This window comes from Macadamia integrifolia, chromosome 2, assembly GCF_013358625.1.
Source record: "Macadamia integrifolia cultivar HAES 741 chromosome 2, SCU_Mint_v3, whole genome shotgun sequence".
Classification (NCBI taxonomy): Eukaryota; Viridiplantae; Streptophyta; class Magnoliopsida; order Proteales; family Proteaceae; genus Macadamia; species Macadamia integrifolia.
In genome coordinates this window covers 43366307-43380733 of record NC_056558.1, presented here as the reverse complement: position 1 = coordinate 43380733, position 14427 = coordinate 43366307, and the positions used below count along the sequence as shown (strand labels likewise).

Here is a 14427-nt window from a genome sequence, read left to right as displayed (position 1 = left end):
TACAACTATACGTGATGACAGTTATGCTAAGGAGACAAATGAAGTGAGGTGGGCACTAGTTATTGCTTTTAATAAGAGTTTTGTTTGTTTTTCTATGGATTTTGGTTTCACCAGGAGCACGCAAGAAGGAGGCAAGAGCCTTGTACCAGGGATTGCAAAGAGCACAAGCATTTGGAGCCACAACTGTAGATATCTGGACTGATTGTCAAAGTCTGATTGAGTTGCTGCAGCAATTTATGAAGAACATGCCATGGGAAATTTTCACCATACTTAGGAATGTTATGTCTAATTAAGTTATTTTCTAAGATTTGTGTTTTAGAACAGAACAGGGATCTAGTGTCCAGAGCCCAAAGGTTAGCCGTAAGGGCTAGGACCTAAAAATTGGGTCGTCAAGTTCAATCCTCGGATGATGTGTTTTATTTGCTCTTTCCATGGTAAATTTTAAAATAGCTCTCATATAATTGAAGGCTCTGTTTCCAAAAATTATTATTTGCTGTGTGTGACTGATGCATGCTTCCTCTTTGCACTTCAAGTGGTTGAAGATTTGAAGCTGCCCTTTACTTTTTCTATTGTCAAGATTAGGATCCTATCCAATCACCGGACAGGTCGAGTAAGAGAAATCAGAGAGGTGAACTGGAGGTAGGGGTGTCAATGGTTCAGTTCCAGTCAGTTTCAGTTTGGCTCCACCAGGGGACAATTGACCTACACAGGACTGTAGTTGAACTGATTTTTTTATTTTTTTTGTTAACGACGGATATCCAGGCCTTCAGTCTGACTAGTCCCACGGGCTCATACCGACCCCACAACCGCATGGATCGGATCATATCGGGGTTGAATGAGAACCATTCAACCTTCACTAAAAGTGGCTGAACTTATTAATTAATTGGTAATTCATGGGAGGATTTAAATTGTAAATTATTATATTTTTTTTTGGGGGTGGGGGGTGGGGTGTGTGGTGTGGTTCTTAAGATGGAAATCTATACCAAGTCAAAACCTAATCTTGGGTCCTAATTTTAGTTTGGTTCAATTTCAAATTGAAGAAGACATCATCCTTCATGACTGAGAATGAAAATCAAACCAATTACAAATAATAATTGGGTTCATGGGTGGAATGTGAGAGGATATGTACAAGAATCAGCATTTAGCCCCTTAAACTTACTATATATTTACATAAATTCACTTATAAACCACTTCTTTTACTTTCTTCTCCCCCGGCTTTTTGTAGTATCTTGATTAATTTTCAATGGCTTGTTTTCACTAATTTTTCACTACAGTTTAAATTTACTATAACTAATAAGATCATATATCATCCATTTAATGCCTATATGCCATTCTTACACCTACATAATCAACCTCAGTTCAACGGGTATGGTATTTGATATAGACGGTATGGATTGACTAATTTCATAGTATATTTTATTTTTGATTAAGTACATACTAGAATAATTTGGTGCCTATTTCATTTAGAATTTTCAAAGAACGTATACCATATGATCCTTGGTATCCATGTGGACATTAATAGGAATTAATGATAACATATAACAATTAATAATTACACAACACATAGTTGAATCATCAATATATGTGTAAGAGATAGGTTTGAAAGTGATGAAAATGAAAATGTGCATTTGAGAGGTAATTTGGATATTTTAAAAATGAATGTGGGAGATCAATGAAAGTTTATGCTGACAAAAATTTATCTTTTTATTTGTTAATTGTTGAGGTTAACGGGGTTTATTGGTAATTAACATTCTATTGTAGCTTATGTGTTATTTTCACATGTTAAAAAAAATAATAATAATAAAAAAAAAATCACATGTTAAAATAAGAAAAAATTCTACTTCACGGCCCCAATCAAGATAAGTTTCTTTAATAGTCCACAAAAATTTATCTCATAGGAGATTGATGTGTCAATTCTAACACTTGGATAGAAGCATGAACTATCTAATTAGACGATTGTCAAATTTTAGACTTAAATTAAATCATATACTTTTCTTATCTAGTAAGGGTTCAGGTCCGGATTGTATTAGAATCAATTCGGTCCAGACTGATTTGGGCAATCTGATCCGATTTTTCGAACCCTAGGCTAGGCTGGACCGCTGGAGCTTGGATTATGGGGTCGAAGCTGCAAATAAATTAAGTTATCTGGGTATTCTCGTAGTTTCAACAGAAGGATAGGTATACTTGGAGACGACGTCGCCTCTCTACCCTGTAGCTGATGGTCACGTTATCTGCTTCTTCGTGGGTTTCCAACAAAAAATACGGAAGAATTCATCTTGCCCCCGTCTCGTCGTCTGCAAGCTACAGAGAAACCGGGCCTTAAAGTTTTCCTGCTTCCTTTCGATCAGAAGAAGAATATTGTGGTCTAAGGTGCGATTCATTTGATTTTCCTCTGAGAATTGTATCTTATAGGATTTACGATGTGACTTGAATAAAATCGATTTCGTTCATCTGAATCACCAGTAAAATCGATTTATATGTTTCAGATTGGGTGTTAGTACCTGATTCGTAGGCTTAATGCTACCGAAGGCATTGAATTGATTCAGAAATCAATTACTAGTGAAGTAATCCTATCGATTTGGTCTTCGTTGTTCGTATAATTCAATCTCTTTTGCGAGTTCAATTCATTACTTACTATTGTAATTGATCTCCCTCGATTTCTGCGTCGATTTATTTCTATTACTTAGTTGAGGTCTCACGGCACAAGAATTTTGTATTTATTTAGTTAGGTGCACCATCCTTTGGTTTTTGTATTCATGCAATTGCTCGACCCAAATTGAAAACGATTATATTTCAATGTTTTGCTATAGCTATGTTACGTTACTAATCATTTGATTTCTTCATCATTGGGAAATTATTTTGTTCAGCAACAGAGTACGGGGAGAAAGCTCTTGAATCCTAGTTTCCTCTTGTTATCTCCTCGACTCTCTGACCGGGACTTTAATTGTATGCACTAGAGGCTATTGTATTATCTGATTCGCAATTGCATGACGCATGGCAACACCAGAGGAAAAGGTTTCATATTCTTCACTTTCCAAACTTGAAAAGGATAATAACAAGTATCACTATGATGACAGCTACGATGATGCTGTCTGGGATTTGCCTGGAGGCCGGAATAATTGCTCCACAGGCTCAAGGTCATTGAAAGAAGAGTACCCATATCAGTCGGCCATTGAGTCTGATGATTTTCTTGATGGAGGATACGATTCAAGCGAGGATCCCTGTAACTATGTACAGTCTGATGTGGTTCCTCAGGTGAATTTGAAAAATGTGTTGAGTGGGATCCTTGCAGTCGTTACAGGTCGAAACAAAGGATCAGCAGATTTGGATGGACATAGGGGCTCCAGTACGAATGTATCATTTCTGGGATCGGGAAAGAATGGAGACAGTGTCTTGCATGCGTCAGTCCACATTCCGAGTGCGCCACCGCTTCTTGAGCCCAATGGGATTAACTGTAGTGCATACAAAGATATATTGGAGGCTGATCCTCCAGAGTGGCTTCCAGACAGCTCGACGACTGTTTGTATGCAGTGCACTGCTCCTTTTACGGTCCTTACTAGGGGAAGACATCATTGTCGGTTTTGTGGAGGGATTTTTTGCAGAGCATGCACAAACGGGAGATGTTTGATGCCTGTTAAGTTCAGGGAAAGAAATCCTCAGAGGGTCTGCGACACCTGCTATGACAGGCTGGACCCATTGCAAGGGATATTGATCAACTCCATCAGCAATGCTGTGCAGGTTGCAAAGCATGATGTGATGGACTGGACTTGTACAAGAGGGTGGTTAAATCTTCCAGTGGGTTTGTCCATGGAACATGATATATATAAGTCATCTAACACTCTGAGGAGCTACTGCCAGGTGTGCATCTTCTTCCCATCTGAGTTCTCTTTTCTTCAGTTGACAGTTTTAGCTTAGTTGTCTGGACTTTTTTTTTTTTGGCTAAACTTAGATGTCTGGACAACCAGGAAATGCCTTGGTCTTTTGTTTTTTCCAAGGAAAATCCTTAAGCACATGTATGCATTCAAATTAAGGAACACGTTTAATATTGGCTCTTGGTTGAATGGACCACACTGTCATATGATCACTTTCATATGATCACTTTCTTGTCATGCAAGAACTTTTGGTTTACCAGAAGGTTATTTCAGACTCTGATTTATCACCTTAATGCGATTGATAACTTCTTGATTTGGGTCGTTTATTGCATCTTCCCCAGGACTCAGCCAAAATGGGTCAACTTGGCCTGGCTAATAATTAATTCAATTTTGTGGTTGTTTAGATTTTTCCCTCACAATGTAATTCTTGAAATGGATAGGTTACTCGGTTAAACCCAGAGAGATCAATTCCCTTTTCGGTTCTGAAAGGAGCTAAAGGCTTGGCAATTATTACAGTTGCTAAAGCTGGCATGCTTCTTACTTACAAACTGGGGACCGGTCTGGTTGTTGCTCGAAGGTCAGATGGATCATGGTCTGCACCATCTGCCATATGCTCTCTTGGTTTAGGATGGGGTGCACAGGTAAAATTACATTCAGATCAGTAGAATATTGATAATTGTTTTATGGCTTCTTGTTTTTGCCTTTTCCTTCCTACCTGTTATTGTTTTGGTTATCTTTTCCCTTTTGGAAACAGAAAGGTCCTTTTTTTGTTGCGTCGCCAATTGCATGAGTATAACCTTTTGCAGTTTGAATTCCTTGGCATGAAAAATATCGTTATTAAGTGCATTGAGTATTTAGATATGAATAAGAATTTCAAACAGCATCTTTTTTGAAGTTAAAATGCATTTTGCGATTTTTCTCTCTCTCTCTCTCTCTCTTAATTAGAAATATTTTAGAAGGGTAATAGTTTTTTTTTTTTTAATAGCTTTATTTTGGTTAGCATGCAAGGATTAATGAAGGACTTGCCACACTGTTCTCAAATATCCAAGTTCAACTTTTCCTTTAGAATAGAATTGCTTATAAAGAAGAGAAATTCAACTAGAAGGGGGAATGCATCAGTGGTAGAGGTGTGTCATTGTCAGGAAGAGCTCATAGGAACTTATGGATTGTGCTTTGTTACAAAATCAGAGAACCAGAATCTATAAAGATGAAGAAGAGAAGAAAAAGAGAAGAAGAAAGAAGCCATGATAGGATTTAACATAATCTTTATTGTGCCCTAGGTCCACAACTTATATTATACCGAGAAACCTACTTAGTTTCAAATTACAACCAACGTAAATAACCAATGAAGTAAATAATCCGAACTAACAATGACTTAACTAGACTTATCACTATCTAACTCTAAGGCTAACTTTATCGACTTAACATATCCCACTCTCTCTCATGGTACACTTTAACACACTTGGTTTCTTCTGTTTACTTGCCTTTACTCTTGGGGCCTGCTTTACCAAATAAGCGTATAGAGGGTAAGTGATACATTTAACATTTCAAATATTATAAATTCAGTTGCTGTTTTGAATCTAAGCTTTATAAGAGCATTGTACGGGGCCTGTTGCTATTGGTTTTAATTCATTTTGTTAGGAAAACATTTTAGCAGCTCTTGTAACTCATTGGATTGGAGTAATTACCCCAAAACTTAGCTTGGGCAAGTCCAGCTAAGTTATCATGGTTCTCTTCTATATAATCATCTGTATTTCCATTTTAATCTTTGCTGTTAACTTATATCCCTCATATTATTGTTTACTGATGGTTTTCTGTACTTTCTCCAACTTTGTGAGTGGGATCAGTGTGGTTGCAATGTTTGTGTTGTCTTATGTTTCCCATGTTATGGTGCTCCAGATGATGCGGATCCGGATTCCAATAGACTGAAATCGGATCGCTTAGGACCCACAATAATGACCAAATAACTCAACCCAAAAACAGAATGGCAGAATTGTAAATAGAGCTTCAACTAGATGGCAGAACTGTAATTACATGCAAGTATAATGGTTGAGGGCCATTCTTGTGATTTCAGAAACAAGTAGGGCTTTAGAAGTAATTAGATGGCAGCTAGGGTAGTTTTAGAACTGAAAATTAAACATAAGGGCTTTATTCTGGAATTTTAAAGAAAGTGGGTTAAAAGAGTGTAAATAAAGGAAACATCATCTTCAACTTTAGGTAACGTTAGAGAACAAGACGTTAGAAATGAAACCTCTTGCTGGCTTTGATCGGCAGAGCTCTCTCAATTGTAATCCAATCAAACTGAAACTTTGGGAGAGAGATTGGAAGTCAGATTGCTCTTGATTACAACCAATATCAGTTCAGAAGGAGATGCTACAGCCTTGGGGAGGATCCTGCGACCTGAACCTGGCAGAGGACTCAAATCTGAGGTCTGGTTTTCAGATGTTTTGTTCGCTGACTCGCAAAAGCTTGGAATGGAAGCTAGGGTTTAAATCGCCCCGAGGGGGAGCACTTATGCCCCAAATAGCTGCAGAAACGAAGGAGTTCAAATTCCTTCACTGGCTGCCAGTATTGCCTGGACTGAACCACAAAAAGAACAAGCAAACCAGAAAAAAGAAGAAGAATAACAGAAAGAAAAGAAAACAGAGGAAAAGAAAAAAAGAAGATGAAATAAGGAAGAAGAGAGAAGAAGGGAGAAGAAAGTGAGTCTCAGAGAGGGGAAGAGGGAGACGCAAGGTTGACGGCAGCCATGGGAGACACCCAAAATTATCAAGTTCTAATTCTTCAAAATTTTCAATCTGTCTCTTACTAGTGAATTACATGGCTTATAAAAGAAAACTCAAGTATTAAAATGGAAACTAATCTAAAATTAGAAACTAACTAATACCAAAAGAAATTGTTTCTAAAACCCAAAGGAAATCAAATCAAAGCTAAACTTTCCCTAGACCCATTGCTCTACTGCATCACCAAACTACCTGAAAAATCATCTTATTGTTCTCAATAATTCTTAAAGCTTCATAGTCAGTCCTTATGCTGTTCATAGTTTATGTCACTTCATCTACCTTTGTTCTTCTGTTTGGGGACTGTGAGTTGCATTAGAATGCAATGCCCATAATCGTAGTGTTAAGATGCTCTGTCAGATCTGATATTATTGGTGATTGATATTTATCTCCGTGATTTTCAGTGTGAAATGATCTTCTTGCTAATGTAAGATCGGATCACAAGTGACTTATCTGCATCACTTGCACTTTTTTCTCATTCGAATGCATCCAGGGGCTGCCTATTTGTTGCATGCTCTGAAATTGATGTGTGAGAGACCACTTTTAATTTGAGGGGTGGGGTGGGACTTGCTGTATTCCCCTTGGTAAGGAAACAATTTTATTGAAAAATAAAGGTCTAGTATTATCCTTTAATAGGAGCACTGAAAAATGGAAATTGGTTTTCCAGCTTGCTACTTTAAAACAGAGAAGTATGTGCTATAATCTCAAACTCTTGGTTGTAAATTAAATATGTCTAAGTGGGCTATTTTACTTGCTGGGGTGCAGATTGGTGGAGAGCTCATGGACTTCATAATTGTGCTTCATGATTCTAAAGCTGTGAAGACATTTTGTAGCCGCATGCATTTTTCTCTTGGAGCTGGTTGCAGTGCTGCAGCAGGACCTGTTGGGAGAGTATTGGAAGCAGATCTTAGAGCTGGGGACAAAGGTTCTGGAATTTGCTATACTTATAGTTGTAGCAAAGGTAGGAAATGATGGTACATTTTTTATTAATTGAGTGTATTTATTTAGTGTTTCAACAAAAAAAGTTACTATAGATGTTATGATATTATGACCCTTTGATAACTTGTCTCTGCTTTTTTTTTTCTTTGTTTGGGGGGGGGTTGCCATTGTAGACCCAGGTAATCATTTTCATAGGGTGTCCTCTGGATTAGCCACATTTTTAATGCCTCTGTTCATCACTGCTTTAGCCCTTTTTGCCATACCATATGCTATGATTTTTCCCTACAAACAGTAGCTCTTGAGTTTTTCTGAATTCCCTTGATTTTAAATAGATGCAATTGAAAAAACTCTTTTTTCCATTTGGCAGAAGCGGTTGAGCTGACACTTGCATTTTGACAAGTAGGTGACTAGGAATAATGAATGGATCCATTTGAGGTGCCACCTTTGGAGCCAGGTATAGCTGACCAGATGCGTCTACAACCAGCAAACCTGGTGCCTAATTTTATTTAGAAAAAGAAAGCAACTCGATAGTGTTGCGTATGCCCAGACACATGGGGAAGTGGAACTAGGCTGTGAAAAGACGCCCATCCCCGGCTCCACTTCCCCATGTGTCTGGGCATATGCAACACTATCGGGAGGCATTCTTTCCCCCTTTTATTTACCTGATGATCCTTATAAAGAAAATGCAGTTTTTCGTTGCTAGTATTGTCAGGTTGGATTTGGCATTAGCACTGTAGATACAGGGGTATGTAACCAATGGTTCTGAATAAGAGACTATGGTATGTGACCAATGGTTCTGAATAACAGACTATGGCCTGCCATCATCATACCCCATTATTTTGAACAAAGAATATTCAAAAGATAAAGTAGAGAGGGAACTTAAGGCAATGAAATTGCAGAAGAGAGAGCACAGAAGGTGCCTTCTGTCCTGTCTCTGGAAGAATGAATGGTAAGTGAAGGGCAAGAGTGTCAAGCCTAGTATAATTCCCCATCCATATGATGGTCTCTCATACCTAGTGCAAGTAGTTGATTGCTGGGGCGGAATCTGCTTTCTGTTCAATAACTACATGGACCAAGAGAGCACTTTTAAGCAGATAAGAATCCATCTAGTAAGAGTTTCACTCTTTCAGAAATTTTATTTGTGAAGTCATGTTGTTGTGCTATTTCTTTATGCCAGTTGGTTTATGTTAGATCTGATGTAGATCTTTGTTCTACAGTATTTTCAACTGGATTGCATTATTTTTTAGTTGTTGAGGAACTGCTTCTAGACAGTTGTATTTGATATCAAAATCAACTAGAAATTGTGATCTACTTTCATGTAAGATTTTATAATATTTAAGAAATGTATGGGAATATGTAACACTGATAACTTAGAGCTGTGTTACCATTAAAATCAGATATGGGTGTTCTTTTTGGTGATACACAAGATGGATATTGAAATAATACGCTTAATCCTGAGGATTTGTTTTCGAAATGATCTTCCTTCTTGTAAAGTTGGCATATCTGTTTTGAATTTCTGTTGTATCTCATGTACTTTATTGTTATATGTGACATGGAAAATCTGTGATTGGTTCCCATAAGAGCATTATCACTGTTATCTTTTACGTGCAAAATACTTGTAAAAGACACCTAATTACTTTTGGGGTGCAAATGGAACAGGTGTGTTTGTGGGAGTTTCACTGGAAGGCAACATAGTCACAACACGGCTGGATACCAACCTACACTTTTATGGTGATCCTTATCTCACTACGGCTGACATTCTCCTTGGGACAGTGGACAGACCAAAGGCAGCTGAGCCATTGTATGCTGCCCTTCAAATCCTTTACTCAAAGTTAGGGAGCTAGCAAGCTCTTTCAGGTGTCCCATTGTACATAGATTCAAAGAAACAAGTCCAGTTAAAAAGTTGGTCTATAATGATCTTGTGTAGATCATCAATGATCTGGGTCCAATCCCCCTCAGAAAAAGGAGGCAGGGGGGATGTGAGGCTTTCCGTCGTAAAATTGATTCTTTTTCCTTATATTCCTCCTATGAGGAAAGGTGCACAATTTATTTGTAAATTGTACAGCATAAGTTTGATGCATACGTTTGTTATTACGTTTTGGAACAATTATGCCTTACATTTGTATATATTTAAAATGATTTATGTTAAATTATCTCTATTTTTACCCATGATAAATATATTAATACCTTCACATTGCAACATGTTTGTGGGCTTATTTTGTTCTTGATCCTTTGGATGGTGTTTTGTTCTTGTATCTTAGTTTCTGTATGACGATGCTCTTCTATTATAAGTTTTTTGTTTTTTCATTAAAATAGTTACCGTATTATGCTTTTTTCTCATATCCATTATTAATTTGAAAATAAATTTTATTGAGACTTTAAAGCCATGCTGGTTTATTGTTAGGAAGTCATTTTAGATCCCTCTACTCCTCTGCTTATGGTGTCTGTATTCAGATTGAATTATGCTCGTAGTGCATCAAATATTCCTTCCTGTATGTATGGTTACCCTTTCAAGTACGATTTTTTATTTTTCCAGAGCTTGCTTTTGGAGTCTTTTCTCCCTATGTTTTACTTGATTTATTCACAATGAATAATTGAGCCGGCTAAGCTTAGTACTCCCATTACAGGAACATACATTTATAAGGGGACCAAGAATACTGAAAACTGGTTTTACACAGGGAGGTATTGTTATCAGTCTTCTTAATTCAGAAGCCTTTGATGGCCATCATAAGAGTGAAGTCATAATTTGCAGACTTGAAAGAGACATGCCTCCCTTGTGCTGGCCTCCGAAGGTGTCTCTTGAAACGGGGCTTGTGTTTAGGCTTGTCGAAAGGCTATTCCAGATTTGTTAGCTGATGCCATCAGTACTTTGATAATTCACCTGTTCTTTTGAATGCTAATTGGTTAGGGGTTTCAAGTGGTTGCTTAAAGGCAACTCGGATAATTGAACTGCATTGCATTGCATTGTCAACAGTGGATGGTTGTGCATAGGGGTGAGAGAGTTCTGAAGCACCCATTGTTTCAATTCTGATTATGGACGTTCTGGAGTGGCCGTTTCTAGGTTTTCTGTGATCAGATTGTTGGGTTTTCAGACTCTGAGGGGCTGATTCTAGGGTTTCTGGGGCCGATTCGACTCTAATTTGGAGGAAAATGAGTGAACATTGATATTGAATCAAATCAGGATGAAGAATTGGCGAATCAGATTGGGAACCCCATGATTTAGTTACTAAACTCGATTTGTAACTAGTAAATACGGCTGATTCCTGGATAAAAACACCAGAATAGTTGTAATATTCCTCGACCTTTCTAGACCTATCTCTGAGCACTGACCGTTTCTGATGCATTTAGAAACCCTGATTTTGATAGAGTTTGCAGTCATGAATGAAGTTTCAACCGTCAGAGATAAGTTGGTCAATTTTGAAGCATGCACTATTCCAGGAGGATCACAACCATCTATTGCTTTACCTTCTGCAGCCATTATAAGTATGGAACTACAATGCAGAGTTTAAGGAGGAAAGAGCACAAAGACCTTTACAGATGAAATAGGATCGATCCCTAAGTCCTTTTCAATCTGTTGTTCCCTTTTAGGATTAGGCATTTAGGTTTTAACAGAGCATCTAGATGAATTATATTGGAGCTTATTATGTTCAAACCATCAACGAGCACTTGGTGGAGAAGGATGAAGAGTTCCGAAAGACTGAAGCCTAGAAAAAACATACCCACTGGCCACTAGTCCACTACCATGGTTATTAATATCAGTATTAGGATCCATATCGGCCATCGCTGGTTCGGTATGAACTGGGCAAATCGGATGGTTTTTTTCTTCAATTTCAATAAAAAATTATTTTTTGGACAGATCTACCAACTGGATTTGTAAGATCAAGCAAAAAGTTAATAATTCAGTAAAGCGATATAAAGCTAGATTAGTAATTAAACAAAAATATTTAGTCATATTTGATAGGCCATATGTTAGTATAAGCCTTGGCTGATTTGATGCTAATAAGGCCCCAATATTTAATCTCTGTTACTAATTTCCATTTTTTCTCCTAAAATCAGAGGGTGCCTTACTGCCTTTGGTGCTACTGTTATTTCATACGATTAAGAAACTTCCCTACAAAAATGGAGTGGAAACATGAATTGGCTTTTCGAGATCTTATACCGAATGAAGAATGGCCTAATTTCACTTCGTGGCTTCATAATATTTGCTTACCCAAACCAACAGGTTGTACACATTTATCATCAGTAAATAATTTTTCTAAAAAAATAAAATCGCTGTTTTTGCAGGCAGATTCTATTCTTTTATGAGGAGTACTTTCATTTTTGAGAGAGGGTTCACTACGCCAACCATGGGAGGATCTCCCATGCCACACCAATGGTTCCACGGAAACGGGAAATCTACATAGGCCCACATGGAGATGGGCCAAGCCCAAGCATGAGACTCAGAAACCCAAAAACCTGATCGTAGGTCTTAAAATACAACCCCCGTCTGTCTTCTAGTGAATTGGGCTGCTTTTGTTCTATTTCGGGCCCAACCCAATTCCCTGGGCCCTAACTCCTAACTCCTAATTTCTGAGTCCTTACCCTAGAGATCCTAAACCCTAAAACTTAATCACTGGAGCTGATTGTTGCTTCGCCTTGCTTATAGCTCGAACGTGAGTGATAGAAAGTCTCTCTTCTTCGCCTCCTTCAGTTTAAGCCATTCTCTCGAAGGGCGACAATGGTACGCCTAACTGATTCATCTGCACTTTCTTTTTAATCTACGATGAAAGAAAACCTGAAAAGCCTTCTTCTTTTTCTATCCCTTCCCAAACCAACCTGAAATCGTTTTTCTCTTTACGGTTTTGATTGCGAGTTTATATTTTAAGGTTCTCTATTTATGAAGATCTGCTGATTTGGAATTTTATTTTCTTCAGGGTATTGATCTGGTTGCCGGAGGTAAGAGCAAGAAAACGAAGCGAACGGCTCCAAAATCTGATGATATCTATCTGAAGCTTCTCGTCAAGGTTAGGGCTTTGTTCACAGAAATTTGTTCTTTTCATCTTGCTTACCCTCTCATGTCTGTGTGTGTCTAATAAGGTCATATAGTGTTGGTACTTTGGCTGCAAACGTGGGATTCTGGTTCTTTGGCCTTTGGCTGAATTGGGTATTTATTTGATGAGTAAAGGATTAGGAAACTTGGTTTTTATGACGACTTGGACCATTTCTTCTGCTTCCGTGGTGATTTTTGCATTATCTGTATGGTTTTATTGTCCGTGGGATTTGTCTCCATGTGTTTTCCTAACATTGGAAGTGTACTTTTGCTTTCGTCTCTTTTATTCACTTTGGAAAGACGAAACTCTTTGTAGTCGTTGAATTCAGAACCCATTATGAATTGTGGCCATAAATTAGCCTTGCTTCTACCTGCATTTGGCATCCTTATACTTTGTTAAGGATAGATTTGAATGTGAATGTATCAAAATTTTTATTTTTTGGGTTCCAGCTTTACAGGTTTTTGGTTAGGAGAACTGAGAGCAAATTCAATGCTGTCATTCTGAAGAGATTGTTCATGAGCAAGGTCAACAAGCCACCCCTATCTCTCTCAAGGTTGATTGAGTTCATGAAAGGGAAGGTAAAGATGTCTTTCTATTTTTGATGTCTTTCTTTTTTTTCTCAGAAGTTTTTTTAATGCTGTCCAGGACAATCACTTGCTTGTCAGTTTCTTAATAATATTGACAAATATAATTGTCCATTTCATTTTTATCGAGAGCAATACTTGTGGGCAACAATAGATGACATTTAATCTCTATCTGTGCATGAGCTTGTATAATCCCTCATTCTTGCAGTGGGAACTCAAATGCATTTTCTGGTCATTAAACTTGTTCAGTATCTTCTTCCTTCTTTGACATCAAGAAGGCATCACTACATTAAAGAGTAGATAGATAAGTTGAAGTGTAATTGAAAATTTTAACTTCATATCATGGTGTCTTAGCTGTATGTATTGCTCGCACGCAAAGGAGGTATTGTGCTGGACCAGTGGATAAAATAGGGATCTATTGAATATTGATCTTAATCATCTCATTTATGGGAATTATTTCAACTGTTACTTATATATTTGTCGTACTTTTTTTTAGTCAATCATTGAAATTTTTTTTTCTGAAGGATGGCTGATGAAGAGTTGCTTTCGTCTGAAGCTACATTGATAATGGCAATGCTATCTTCTATATGTTGTCAGCATTATTTAATGCTGTTAATAAAAAAGAATGGACTTGCCCTCTTTATTTATTTATTTATTTATTTTTTTAAACCGGGACCTTGGATAGCATTCGTTGGAAACCCAAATATTGAAATATTTTTCTTATTGCTGTTTCATACTGGAATAATGAACTCTAAAAACATTGGTGTTGCTTGCTGATTTTCAGGAAGATAAGATTGCGGTGGTTGCTGGATGTGTTACTGATGATACACGAGTTTATGAAGTTCCTGCTTTGAAAGTGACAGCCCTGAGGTTCACAGAGACTGCTAGAGCTAGGATTCTTCAGGCTGGAGGCGAATGTTTGACTTTTGATCAACTTGCTCTGAGGGCTCCTCTGGGACAGAACACGGTAAGTTAGGATTCTAATTCTAGCTTGTCAATGCTTTCTGTTGTATGAATTGCTCTTGAATTTTTTTAACTTAATTTGATATATTAAATAATTTGAGTTTATCCATAGGAAGCCTAAATAGGGTACACATTTTTCTCATACGTGGAATATCTGTAGTACTGCAACATTGCCATGAGATAAAAGATGTCTTTTGTATTACTTTTCTTCTTATTGTTAAAAGTTTGATAGCCCCACCCACACACCCCCCCCCCCAAA

At 37.6% G+C, this 14427-nt stretch overlaps 2 protein-coding genes across 6 annotated transcripts in view; both read left to right on the top strand.

Moving 5' to 3' along the window:
• Positions 1-2178: 2178 nt before the first annotated feature.
• LOC122072043 lies at positions 2179-9741 on the top strand. 4 transcript variants are annotated; one of them, XM_042636561.1, is made up of 6 exons: positions 2179-2370; positions 2487-2564; positions 2868-3858; positions 4313-4513; positions 7418-7613; positions 9251-9741. In XM_042636561.1, exons 3-6 carry the CDS (start codon positions 2995-2997, stop codon positions 9433-9435), a joined length of 1446 nt encoding a protein of 481 aa, XP_042492495.1. In that variant the 5' UTR covers positions 2179-2370; positions 2487-2564; positions 2868-2994; the 3' UTR covers positions 9436-9741. The 4 variants fall into 4 exon arrangements, with proteins under 4 accessions (XP_042492495.1, XP_042492494.1, XP_042492496.1 ...); XM_042636560.1 differs by having other exon boundaries at positions 2487-2639; XM_042636562.1 differs by lacking the exon at positions 2487-2564 and having other exon boundaries at positions 2874-3858.
• A 2417-nt stretch (positions 9742-12158) lies between these two features.
• The window catches only part of LOC122094591 (60S ribosomal protein L18-2), a 3473-nt gene continuing 1204 nt past the window's right edge, over positions 12159-14427 (top strand). Inside the window, exons 1-4 of one of the 2 annotated variants that reach the window (XM_042665249.1) lie at positions 12159-12311; positions 12505-12594; positions 13071-13199; positions 13990-14172. In XM_042665249.1, the coding sequence (XP_042521183.1) occupies positions 12309-12311; positions 12505-12594; positions 13071-13199; positions 13990-14172 (405 nt within the window). In that variant the 5' untranslated portion in view covers positions 12159-12308. The remainder of the gene's footprint in view (positions 12312-12504; positions 12595-13070; positions 13200-13989; positions 14173-14427) is intronic. The other variant, XM_042665250.1, reaches the window with a different exon arrangement.